This window comes from Colobus angolensis, unplaced genomic scaffold, assembly GCF_000951035.1.
Source record: "Colobus angolensis palliatus isolate OR3802 unplaced genomic scaffold, Cang.pa_1.0 Scaffold134, whole genome shotgun sequence".
NCBI classification, from domain to species: Eukaryota; Metazoa; Chordata; class Mammalia; order Primates; family Cercopithecidae; genus Colobus; species Colobus angolensis.
This window is the reverse complement of record NW_012114422.1, coordinates 2,380,577-2,393,789: the sequence shown is the minus strand read 5'-3', so window position 1 is coordinate 2,393,789 and position 13,213 is coordinate 2,380,577. Positions and strand designations below refer to the sequence as shown.

The 13,213-nt window shown below is 44.8% G+C and overlaps 1 protein-coding gene across 1 annotated transcript in view; it reads right to left on the bottom strand.

Moving 5' to 3' along the window:
* Positions 1–13,213, bottom strand: part of THBS4 (thrombospondin 4) — a 47,203-nt gene that overhangs the window by 10,052 nt on the left and 23,938 nt on the right. Inside the window, exons 6-14 of the mRNA XM_011934329.1 lie at positions 12,833–12,884; positions 12,419–12,621; positions 10,493–10,630; positions 7,909–7,977; positions 5,208–5,360; positions 3,013–3,117; positions 2,423–2,530; positions 1,992–2,151; positions 805–923 (exon numbers count right to left, since the gene is read on the bottom strand). Of these exons, the coding sequence (XP_011789719.1) occupies positions 805–923; positions 1,992–2,151; positions 2,423–2,530; positions 3,013–3,117; positions 5,208–5,360; positions 7,909–7,977; positions 10,493–10,630; positions 12,419–12,621; positions 12,833–12,884 (1,107 nt within the window). The remainder of the gene's footprint in view (positions 1–804; positions 924–1,991; positions 2,152–2,422; positions 2,531–3,012; positions 3,118–5,207; positions 5,361–7,908; positions 7,978–10,492; positions 10,631–12,418; positions 12,622–12,832; positions 12,885–13,213) is intronic.

Here is a 13,213-nt window from a genome sequence, read left to right as displayed (position 1 = left end):
CCCATCATCATTGGATTTGGGGAATTATTTCTCTGGAACTGGGGTGGTGCAAAACTGCAAAAGGACAACACCATATTGGTGTAGGCACAATGCTGAATTTTCAAAAAAGCCTTCTAAAATATCAAGCTACATGGATGGGCTGCCCACACACCAGATGAGCTGATTGGAAAGGGGCGCTGGGGCAGCATGGTGGCAGGTGGAGGCCTGGAACTCTGGCATGGGTCAGAGGGAGCCAGCCGTAGGCACGGGGAGAAGACAAGTTGATTTTGCTTTGCTTCTGCAATTTGAAATTTGGCCAAAATCGTGAGTGAGTCACAGAGGGCAACCATGACTCCCCTGTCTCAGGGCTTTAAAAATAAATGACATATCATACCCAATTATCCAGACAGGAAGGAGGAGTGAGAAGGGAGATGCAACACATCACTGGCTGAACTTAATCTGAAATGTCCATACATAGGCTGTGTAGGGGTTTCGGGACTAAAGGGACACAAGGCTCCCAATGGTTAATTTCCATGTTCCATTTTCCTTTCTGCAGGAAAAATACTTGTACTGAGCATCATGAAGCTCGTGTTACTAACCTCACAGGCAATCGACAGCCTGGGAGATAGTCCCTAGGGCTTCCGATCTCGTGTGGTGTTCATCCCACCATCTTCAGGCCCACGGTGTGTCATTTCTCCACCTCTGCTTTGTTAGGTAAGTGGCAACAGCTAAGAGGCTCTGCTGTTTTTCTAGACACCCGTCTTAAATGAGTCTTTGCATAGAGGAATTCAGCTTGGAGTTTGAATTCCCCAGTATCCTACTAACCTGGTTAGGGTTGCTGATATCAGGACAACTGTCACAGGCATCCCCCACACCATCACCGTCCTTGTCCCGTTGGTCACGATTGGGAAATCTTGGGCAGTTGTCCAGAATGTTTTTTATTCCTGTGAGAAAGAAATGCTACCTTGAGTCGGGGGGATGTCACTGACTTCTAGGTGCTGGAGAGATCAGGCACATGATGAGTTGCTTCTGCCTGGGCCAGTGTCACATAGGGACTAGCGTTTTCAGCAGTTACCCAGAGGTAGCTTCAAAGGATGGATTCTGGGAGACTTAAAAATGAACAGCCCTCAGAGGTATTTGTCGACTGAATTCTAATTTGTCCAAGATGTCAAGGGCTATGACAGCAACCAGAGGAGGGGATCATGATGGCTGAATGGGCTGACCCTGGAGAGGGAGGATCTCATGGGTATCTGAGCTATGACTGAGACCCTACGGCTCTAGGCAGTGTTGTGCTGGAGCTGGGTCCTTTGTGTCCCTCTTTCTTTTCAGTTTTGTGTTTGATGATGTCACATTGGTAGCTTGAAATCAGCAATGAGGACAGTATGGAGTTACCTCATGGAAACTGGCAAATGCTACCAACCAGGGCTTTCTGTGGTTTGTTTACCAGCACACCACTGGAAATGGGTCATCAGTTAGGCTTGCAGAAAGTGAGGTCATGTTTTAGGGGGGTGTGCATGTTCTGGAGCGGGGTGTGTGTGTGTGTGTGTTGGGGCAGGTGGTATTTTGAAAAGATTTTTCCTTCAAGGGCCCGCAATGTGATGTGTAGCCTGTGATGCGTAATCTGTGGCCCTGCTCACTGCCTTCTCATTCAGTTCTCCACTTCTGGGTCTCTCACATGTAGAAAGTCTAGCGGCGAGTGAGGAGAGGTAGAAATGGGAAGGGAGATGCCCACAAAGACACACCCTGACGAGACACTGCTTGAAGGGGTCCTACAAAGTTTCTGGCAATGATACAGAGTCTTGGAAACATCCAGAGCCATTAAGTAGCGGAGTGGGCTGTGGAGTCTCCTTCCACAGACCCAAGTCCACGTTGGGCCCTCCAGATGCAGGCCACAGTGAGCCACCCACAGCTGGAAGGCCCTGAATCAGTCATTCTATTCCTACTCTGGAGAGAGAAAAATGGAACAAGGTCAATTGAATCCCAGATAAAAGACAAAAGCACGACAAATCTACCATCTCCATCCATGTCATCATCACAGGCATCTCCTCTTCCATCCCCATCCGTGTCTTTCTGGTCATTATTTAAGACACTCAGGCAGTTATCACAGGCGTCCCCAAAGATATCTTTATCGCTGTTCCTTTGGTCCACATTGTGAATCAGGACACAGTTATCCTAAAAAGATGAAAGGATAGAACATCTCTCAGACTTCTACTAAATCCACTTCCCCCATTGTTATGAAGCGTCAGAACTCTGGTGGCCCAAATTTGTCAGTTTTATATTTCAAACATTTGTGAATCTTATGGAGTAAAAAGGTGCAGTGCCGTGGAATGCAGGCATGGAAACTAACATTTGGGATGATTCATATACATAGGTGACTTCACAGGCTTTCTCCCATCATCTCTGGTACATGGCAATTCACAGGCCCTCCCAGCAAAGCAGGTACCTGCTCATTCAGGATTCCGTCTCCGTCAGCATCCTCGTCACAAGCGTCCCCAATGCCATCTCTGTCTGCATCTTCTTGGCCAGAATTTGGCACATACTTGCAGTTGTCCTTAAGGGGAAAACACAGTTCTGAATGACATCCTACATTTGTGTTAAGCCAGTAACTGTTTCTGACCTCAAGACACTGTGGCTTTATTGTTGGTGGCTGTTTCACTTCATCTGAGATACAGCTACTTTACAAGTGCAACCTTTTTTTTTTTTTTTTTTTTTTTGAGGCGGAGTCTTGCTCTGTCGCCCGGACTGGAGTGCAGTGGCCGGATCTCAGCTCACTGCAAGCTCCGCCTCCTGGGTTTACGCCATTCTCCTGCTTCAGCCTCCGGAGTAGCTGGGACTACAGGCGCCCGCCACCTCGCCCGGCTAGTTTTTTTTTGTATTTTTAGTAGAGACGGGGTTTCACCGTGTTAGCCAGGATGGTCTCCATCTCCTGACCTCGTGATCCGCCCGTAGATCCATAGAACCTCTCCCCATAGAAGATGTGACTTTGGAAAGCCACAGTGCATGTGTGCCTACTGTCACCCCAACACCCCTTACCTTCTTACAGTTCCTGGCAGAGCATGGCAGCTCTTCATCAGGGTAACTGTCGATGTCCACATCCTTTCCACAGACATAGCCATCGCCAGCCCAACCGACTCCACACTGTAAAGGGAAAGACCATCAGAGGCCTGGGAAGCTGAGCCTGGCAGGGAGCTGGTGGCTGACAAGGGCCTCTCTGCTCCTTTGCTCATTCCCAGGGGGAGGGCCCAGAGTCACTCAGCCTTGTTGAGTGGGGCTTAGAAACTATTTAATTGCACTTGAGTAGTGTGATGGTTCACTGTTTAAAAGATGTAAAGGGAGACGCAGCAGAAGGGAGACGGGAGGAGGAGACCCAGAAGGTCACAGGGAACTGGAAATGCGGAGGGAGAGAAAGCTGACCTGGGATCGAAGATAAAGGAGGGAGGAGGGAGAGAGTCTGAGGAGCAGAGTCTGGGCCAATGGAAATCAGACTTATGTGAGCACAGGTTAAATTTCCTGGCCTCACTACCCAAAATAAGGAGCTTTCAGACCAGTGACTTCCTCAGCCGCAGCCTGCCTATTCTCAATCATCTGTGCTCTCCCTCTGCAACCATGATTCAGGAGGCAGGACTCCAGAGAGACCCTACCGGGCTCCTGGTTCCTGCTCACTTGCCCCAGCAGGGCCTTTGGAAGGCCTGGAAGGTTGATCCATGAGGTTGGTCCTTGACTCACTTTAATGAGGAAAAAATGTCCTCTAGGAACAAATACATTTTTAATGAGCCATTTTCTGGCAGATTCAATTATTTTAGTAGTCACACCAAGTTTATTAATCCTTTACCATCTGTCGTTGTGCCTTATTACAAATTCAAAAACATATTAAGAGCCCCATCACCCACTATCCCAGGGGAGTTGTCAATTTGTTCACAGAAAATGGGGATTTCAACAGAGATATACACTTGCTTCTCAATGACTGCTTTTTGGTAATAAACAAGCCCAACCATGAGGAATTCAGGAACTTGCTGGGGTTATTCCCTCTCTGATACAGCACATTCCTCCATCTGACCTTGTTACAGAATATCTGTATTGCCAGGGAGGGCTGACTTTATTATATTTATTTATTTAACTCATTTTTGACTCTTATTTTTCCTATTTGAAAAGTGATAGGCTCATTGTGGAAAACTGTGCATGCATAAAGACAAAGAAGCATAACTTTGAGACAAAGAAGATGGAAAAGGGCTCTAAGGATCCATCTTGCTGCTCAGGGGTGATCACTGTGAACTGGTGAATTCAGACTCTGACAGGCCACCTGCCGAAGGCCTGGTACCCCGGGAAGTGCAGAGGAGGGGGGCAGCTGAAGTCTGCTGATTTTTCAGTGCCTAGAATCCCCAGGACTCTGGATCCTTGGATTTGGGAATGGATGGCAGGCTGAGGACTCTGGATCCTTGGATTTGGCAATGGATGGCCAGAGCGCACCCTCTCCTTCACATAGGGCCCACTACAAGCTCAGCATGAGACCCATGTCAGGCCCTGCTGTGACTGCTCTACTCTCTTCCCAGTCTCCCCTCCCCAGATCAGCTCCAGGGCTGTATAATGCACAGGGGGTGTGACCATTCATGGAGCTGTCCCTGATTGGAGTGGAGGTAGACATAGAGCATGGCACCATCTGGCCCCTGCCAGTCACCTGCAGGAGACGGGAGGTTCTCCCCAAGGGCCTAGACAGCCCCCACATCTCCACGGCAGCCCGCCCCCAACAGGAGTGTCCAGGCAGACACTGTGGAAGTTGTAAGGATGAGGACAGTTAGAGATGACAGCAGGTATGTTGTCATTATACAGGCAAGTAGACGGGGCAGAAGAAGGAAAGGGGAGGAGAATGTTCCTTCACCTCCCTGCTGCTGGCTTCTGGGCTTTCCACAGAAGGTGCTTGGGAGCTGGGGCTTCACTGGAGGCTCTGGCATTCAGGTGCCCAAGTAGACAGTGTTGCCCCATAGCCAAGAGGGAGAGAAAAGGCAGCTGATGGTTAGATGGATGTCAGGCTGCTCCCCACAAACTCAGTGGACCCTGTTCCTGTTATACTCCATGCTCATTTTGATTGCAATGCTTTCATTTTGAAGTACTTTTACCCCGAAGCACGTAGAAACTGGAGAGAGGTGATGTCAAAAATGGAGGAGGAAAAATGATAGAGGAAGTCAGAAATGAAGAGGAAAAATGATAGAGGAAGTCAAAAAACAACTTACCACACATGTCACATCCCCCTGCCTCTCTTCAATGCATTGGGCATTCACACTGCAAGGGTTCAGCTCTGGGTTTCTGCAGTTTCTTTCCATTTTGCATCCTCTTATCTGATCACCAGTATACCCTGGCTTACAAGGCCCACAGCGGTAAGATCCCTGCAGGGAACAAAGATCAGGTGATGAGCTGAAAGCTGTGAGCAAAGGTACAGTTTGAGCAAAGGTATGGTTATTGTGTCTATTTTCACAGGTACTCATTGCTGGCAGGATTCAGGCATCAGACCCATGCCTGCCTCTCTGCTTACATATAAGATCATGTGAATGTTGGTGAAAACACCATCAGACTGGAGGCTGTATCTGGCCACTCAGACAAACACGGAATAGAAGTGAGGGAAGAAGGCTGCACAGTGAACCAGTGACACTGAGTTGCCCGTGCCACTGTGGAGGGCATAAGGGGAGAGGCCAAAAGTTCCAATGAAGTCCTGGGAGGTAGTGTGAGAAGCTTACTCTGGGGACAGGGAGACGATCTGCTTAAGAAGCAAGTTAATTTTTCTTCTTGCTGTTCCTTTGGCTCTTTTACAATAGAATGACAAAGGAATGGGTGCACCGAGAAATGCTGGTGGCCTGCGTTGAGAATTTCTGATGAGGCAGACTGAGAAACTGACAAATGAGCTGTCAGCTCCACTGCAGTGACACTTCAGGGGCCAGGTTTTTTTAGCTTTTATAGATATAATATAATATATATAATCACACTGCACACTATATATGGAATTATATAAAAAAATCAAAATTAAAATTTTCATCGTTATTGAGGTATAATTGACGAAACTGAATATATTGAAAGTGTGCAGTGTGATGATGTGATATACATATACCTTGTGAAATCATTACCGGTCAGTTAAGTAACATATTCATCAACTCACATAGTTGCCCTCCCCTTTTTTCTTTTTCAGTGAGAACATCTAAGATCTGCTCTCTTAGCAGATTTCAAATATATAACATAGTATTATTAACTAAGTCACCATGCTGTGTATTAGATCCTCAGAACTTTTTCATCTTATGCAGTTTTATTGACATAAAATTTACAGATCGTAAAAGACATCCATTTGAAGTATGCAGTTGAATGATTTAAGTCACTCACAACCTCTTAATCGCCACATCCAAAGCACACTTTCCAGCGACCTGTCTCAATCTCTCAGCCTCCCTGGCGATGCTGTCCACTCGCTCCTTTTTCTGGCTTCTGCTCTTTTTCCTTGGCCTAGTCCTTCATTTTTGGGGTTTCCTGGAGTTCTGTTTACTGTCTACTTTCCTTCTCTCTAGGTGGCTCAGTTATTACCTTTACACCAAGATCTCGCAAATCTATTTGCAGACTACTTTGTCCTGGTAAAAGCTGAGAAGCAATAAATCCCCATCTATTCCTAAGCAATATAGCATTGTGGAGAAGAACGCAGGCTCTGTAGCCAACCTGGAAGTCTTCTAAGATGTGTGACCTTAGTATAAATACGTAACATTCCTTTATTTTCTTTTTGGAGACAGGGTCTCCCTCTGTCACCCAGACTGGAGTGCAGTGCCGATCACAGCTCACTGTAACCTCAAACTACTCTTGGACCAAAATGATCCTTCAGCTTCAGCCTCCTGAGGAGTTGGGACTATAGGAATGCTCCACCACGCCTGGACTTAATGATGTAATATTTCTGTGCCTCAGTTTCTTCAATTGTAAAATGTGGATAATAATAATACCCGTTTATGAGGTTGTTGTGAGGATTAAAATAAGTGACTCGATAAATGTAAAGTGCTTTTACTTACAAGGAAACAAGGAACCTAGAGGTTGGATAACTTTCAAATAGTCATACATGTAATCAGTAGTTCTTTTCTTGATAGTCTATTCTGGTACATCTTTCATCTTGGACATAGTTTGATAGGAACTTTCAGAAATAAAACCCATATCTGAATACTTAAGTTATAGCCATCCCTAAGTGCTAAGCACTTTAATTTAATACAATGAAAAGTTTTGAAAAGTTTTTTTATCTTTTTTTTGAGACTGAGTCTGTTTTTTTTTCTTTTTGAGACTCTGTCGCCCAGGCTGGAGTGCAGTGGCGTGATCTCGACTCACTGCAAGCTCCACCTCTCAGGTTCACGCCATTCTCCTGCCTCAGCCTTCCGAGTAGCTGGGACTACAGGCGCCTGCCACCAGGCCTGGCTAATTTTTTTTTGTATTTTTAGTAGAGAGAGGGTTTCACTGTGTTAGCCAGGTTAGTCTCGAACTCCTGACCTCGTGATTGAAAAGTTTTATGAAAATAAAGAATGACATTTGGAGATTGTGTAGTCACCAGTAAAATACTGAACTATTAACATAAACTACCAAGCTCTTCACAATTTTAAAATACAGGAGTAATAATTTATTCAATAAATAGTTATCTAATAGCCTAATATTGCAACTTTGGTAGAAAATAAAGGACAAACTTGGCACTTATAAAAGTATTCTTACATAAAAATTACTTATACAATTACTCATATTAAACACTTTATTAGCACAAACTTTTGCCCTTATTCTATGAATAATATATATTCATAATATATTTGATTTGCCAATCAAATATATTATGCCCACATGTTCTAGGTGCGTTTGGAAGCTATGGTCTATAAACATATACTTGTTTTAATAACCAGTTCTGCTTTGATAACAACAGCTGTGAGAAATACTCACCAAAGTATTAATGCAGATCGAGTTGGGAACACATGCTCCATTTCGACACTCATCAATGTCAGTGCAGACCTAGTGCAGAAAAGTTCAAAGAAAGTTTAGCGAGACATGCTGCTTAAATAGGAATGCAAATAAATCTTCTTTGTTTTGCTATCTTTGTGTGAAGTGAAGATGCAGAATTTCAGGTAGAATGGTAATCTGAGGGTTATTTGTGCCATCTCCCTGCATTTGTACCAGTTTGTACTTAATCTAATTGCAAATGAGAATTGCTTTCATGGCATTGAAAGTTATTCAGAAAAGACAACTTGTGTAATTCATCTGTTCCACCACCTTGTTAGGTTAGGAACGTTTTTTTTTTTTATCTTGCTTGGGACTCAGTGTAGTTCTCCTATCTGAGGATTCTTAGCTTTTTTTCAATTCTGGAACATTCTCAGTTTCCCCCAACTGCTTTCTAGTCTTTCTTTGGAACTACAGTTGGATGAATATCGGACTTTCTCGTTAATATCTTCTTTTGACTCCTAACCTCTTGTTATATGCCTCATATCTTTATTTCTCTGTGCTGTGTTCTAGATGATTTCTTTAAATTCACCTCCTAGCCTATGAATTCCCCGCGAAGCTGTGTCTAATCTGTTTTGCCCATCTATTGAGTTAAGGTCAATGATTTTCCACTGATAAAAGTTTTATTTGGCTGTTTTTCAAACTTGTCTGTTTTTCTCACATTGTCCTACACTTTTGTTGTTGTTGTTGAGACAGGGTCTTGCTCTGTTGCTCAGGCTGCAGTGCAGTGGCACGATCACAGCTCACTGCAGCCTCGACCTCCCAGGCTCAGGTGATCCTCCCACCTCGACCTCCCAAGGTAGCTGGGACCACAGGCATGCACCACCACACCCAGCTAATTTTTTTGTGTGTATTTTTTTTTGTAGAGATGGGATTTTGCCATGTTGTTCAGATGGGACATTGCCCTGTTCTTTAAGTATGGTATTTATTTCTTTACCTTTTTATATTTACTTTATATTTATCATGTTTCCTCATGGTAGTTTCTTTATATAAACTGCCATTTTTGTTTATAAGCATATCTTCAGTAGCCCAGATTTTGCCTGTGGGCATTCCACTGGCCCTGAATTTTGGCGTGTCTTTACAGAGTGGTGTGTCTTTGACTTGAGACAGGGCCCTGGGGATTTTACCTTTTCATGGCTGGTTATGATTTTAATTTTCTGGCTTGTGTTTCTGCATTATATGTATAACACAGATCTGGAACTCATAACTGTATGTGTTCCACAGTGTATGTGTGCCACATTTGTTGTGGGCAATTTTCATTTTTGTCAAGCATATCTTAAAGCTGAATTCAAGCTTCTTTATTGTTTCTTAGGGCTAGTCAAGTTTTCCTGTCTCCTTGTAATGGATAGGGTGGTTCTTTGAGGGTCCTGGACTTATGCAGGGGTGTTAGGCCTTTCCAAAGTTCCCAGACTACATTGCTGCATCCACTCCACACAGGTGGTAAAAGCCAGGTCCCCGTTCCTAGGACCTGGACCTGGCTCCCACCTCCCAGGATCTGCTGTGGCATCAGTTCTTAGTCACAGTTTCGGCTTTGAGCTTTCTCTCTGTTTCTGGACACTGCATCATTTCCTTTTATTTCTTTTGACTTTGGAACGCAGTAACATTTGCTGTTAAATTTTAGCAAGGTGGCTCCCTTCCACTTCAGTTCTGTCTGCCATGTTACTGGAAGTCTATTGAGAAGCGTTCCTTACTACCTTACACCAAGTACCTTATATTTTGTTTTGTCTATTTCCTTGGTTTGTTCTTAGAGATTCTGTCTTTAGAGGACTCTAACAACTTCTTGTCATTCCTATATGTCTAGCTTGCCTACCTTTCCTAGTCTAAAAAATCATGCCCTCTAGAACCCTTTGATAGGCAGCTAGGAAATAATAAACCCCTGCCCTTCTTCAAAGCTAATAATTTCCCTAAGGTAGTAAAATATATTTATAGACCAACCATTTTTAAGGGCTAAAAACATCAAAAAGAATTTCACAGTCAGTCAGTTAAATAATGACCAGGATATAGTAGAACATTTGGAAATAAATGGAGACTGTCAAGAAGTACTCAAGTGCTTTATGGCAATTTAGAGCTTACATAAGAAAAAGGGGAGGTTGCCTTGGGGGATTATTTCTACTCTTAAAATCCCCTCATCTCTGAAACAGCTTCGGATTGGCAACAATGACTCTATAAAAGTGACCTAATTTTTCAAAGCTTTTGTTTCCCTGGTTCTCAACTTATTCTGCAGGACAAAATGTTCAACGGCCATCAACAAAATAAGCCTGAAATTATGCCAATAGCCATATTACCCCTTTTACTGTTTTTCCAGTAATACTCTATTATCCCATCTTAAAAGCTTCCTCCCTTCTAGATTTTATAAATGTAAATACTTAGAAATGGTTGAAAAACTTCCTAATTTGCTCATTTTGCACCATGACATTCCACATGGCCTTGGCTGCTCAAGGAGGTAAAGGGTTACACCGAAGAGGTGGGAACCAACCACAGTTGTTCTGTTAAGATGAGAAAATGAATAGAAACCATGACTTCAGCCTACCTGCTTGTTTGACTTGGCAAAACTGATCCCAACACCCTGCACCATGGGCCCTGTGAAGCCCACTGGGCAGGCGTCACATCTGAAGCCAGGAGACAAATTCACACAGCGCACGCCCGGGTAGCAGGGATGGTATTTGCACTGAAGACAAAAAAGTCCAAAGTCTTTAGCCACACCGAGAAAACACTCCAACTTTTCTTCATCTATTTGCACATACTTGTTTAGTCATTTAACTATCTTTTGGTGGAAAAAATAATAAAAGGAAATAAAGGCTTCCAACTCCAGTTACCCACTGAATCCCTGACTACACAATCTAACGTTGCTTTTTAGCGGGCTCTGCTGTATTGTAGAATAATGGCACATCCATGTTGTAAGGGTCCTTGATATTAACCAGCCTACCTCTCAATGTAATAAGCTCCCTGATATTCTGACACAGAATTTGCAAATCTCTGTGAAAGGACTATGTCCCTGGACCACTTAGCTGGCTGTTAAGATGACTCCAAAAGCATCAGCAAACCAACTACTCAGTCAGAAAGACCTCAAGAAGGCAAAGCCAGGGCTGGTGCCTCTTCAGTACCACATAATCCCTCAGGGCCTGTGCCTGCCTCCATGTCCTGTCAAGTCCATGCTATTCCAAGGCTCTAGGAAGCCTGGAGATTGGTTCTTTTTTTTTTTTTTTTTTTAATCCACTTCAACTAATGTAAAAAAAACATGACCACTTCCTGCCCTTTCAGAAAGAGGAAAATTCCAGCTCACAGATAAAAACCAGATGCAGTTCAGTGAAATGTGTGCAGATGTTTCTCCAATTGAGGGATTACTAGAGACCATCTTAATTGCTTACTACTAGGGAAGGTAATGAACTGAGTGTTACTAACGTTACCAAGGGTCTGCAGGAGCCCTAGGGAGCCAGTGTGCCTAAGTTCCCTACCCGTATCTCTCCCCTGCGCTTCTCCTTTCAGACTTCCTCTGGCTGGGTGGGACGAGAAAGGCACACTGAAGGCACATTTTGGTGGCAGCCTTGCTACCTGCTATGAACACTACTTTGCGACTGGACTGGTGATTGCCTAACCATGTTTTTTGTTTGTTTGTTTTGAGACAGGGTCGTGCCCAGGCTGGAGTGCAGTGGTGCCATCATGGCTCACTGCAGCCTCAACCTCCTGCCTCAGGCAATCCTCCTACTTCATCTTCCAGAGTAGCTGGGACCACAGGCACATGCCACCATGCCCAGGTAATGATCATATTTTTTGTAGAGGTAGGGTTTTGTCTTGTTGCCCAGGCTGGTCTTAAACTCCTGAGCTCATGTGGTCCTCCCGCCTCGGCCTCCCAAAGTGTTGAGATTGCAGGCTTAAGCCACTGGGCCTGGCCTGCCTAACCACGGTCTTGAAACAGTCTCTTCTGGGGCTCTGCCAGCCGGTCAAACAGCTGGATGTGCCTCCTCTGGGGCCCTCCCTGGGCACGTTTAGTTACTAATAGGTTACAGGGCCCCCCCCTCGGTGGTGTGACATTCCCCTCTGCTCCTTTATTTTAGGAAGCCTGAAGAAATCCATGGTGACTCCTGAAATACACCCTTATAAAAATCCTCCCCTTCCACATTTGCAAAAGTGGGGGAAAAACAAAACTGTAGCACAGACTGCTTAAGAGAAATAACCAATGCAAATGTCAGCGTGTAAAGCAGAAACCTCAGCACTGTAGCCAATGGACCAGTAGAAGAGTTGGAAACGCAAAGGAAAAATGACAAATGCAGCCATAACCTTGGGTCATGTCTCCTTCCGCCATCCCTGTGTCTCAGGGTCTCCAAGCAAGTGGTTTTGATGGAGCCTGGAGGACAGCCCAAGTCAGCCCTTAATCATCAGCCTGGCTTCTTTTTCCAAAAGCTGCAGGGTGAGGAGGATACTTAGGGATTCCTTCCGGGTCTAAGTGAACTTTTACCTCATCAACATCAATACAGGTGATCCCGTTTCCTGTGTAGCCCTCGGGGCAGGGCCCACACTGGAAGCCATCTCTGCTGTCGGTACATTGGACACCTCGGAAACATGGGTTGGAGTCACACCGACGAGGTGGGCGTGTTGGCGGTGCAGGGGGTGCTGGGGGTACCATTGTGCTTGGGGTTGGAGACTGAAACTTGAGAGGACCTAGAGGAAAACAATCATCCACAGGCTTATTCACTGCCAGGAACATATACAGAAGACAAAACAAAATTTAGTTTCCCATTGAACTTTTTCTCCCTCCCCTCCAACTATGTGGTAGACCTTTAGAAACTGCGGTTAACGCAGACTCACCGCAAGCCCTTCATCAGCCTGCATCATCCGACTCAGGCGAGCCCATTACTAGGAAAGCACTTACCGCAAGCCTGGCATTCAGCTATGGTGTTTCGCAAAAATGATGTTTCCTTAACCTTTAAAAATGAGAAGGGGAAAAAGGATTGAAAAGGAATGCCTGATATCATCCAGGAATGAAAGAATCCATGTGGAGCTATCTACGTGACACTTTTTTTTTTTTTTTTGAGACAGTCTCAGTCTGTTGCCCAGGCTGGAGTGTAGCGACACAATCTCAGCTCACTTCAACCTCTGCCTCCCGGGTTCCAGCGATTCTCCTGGCTCAGCCTCCTGAGTAGCTGGGATTATAGGCACACACCACTACGCCTGGCTAATTTTTGTGTTTTTAGTAGAGACGGGGTTTCACCATGTTGTTCAGGCTGGTCTCGAACTCCTGACCTCATGATCC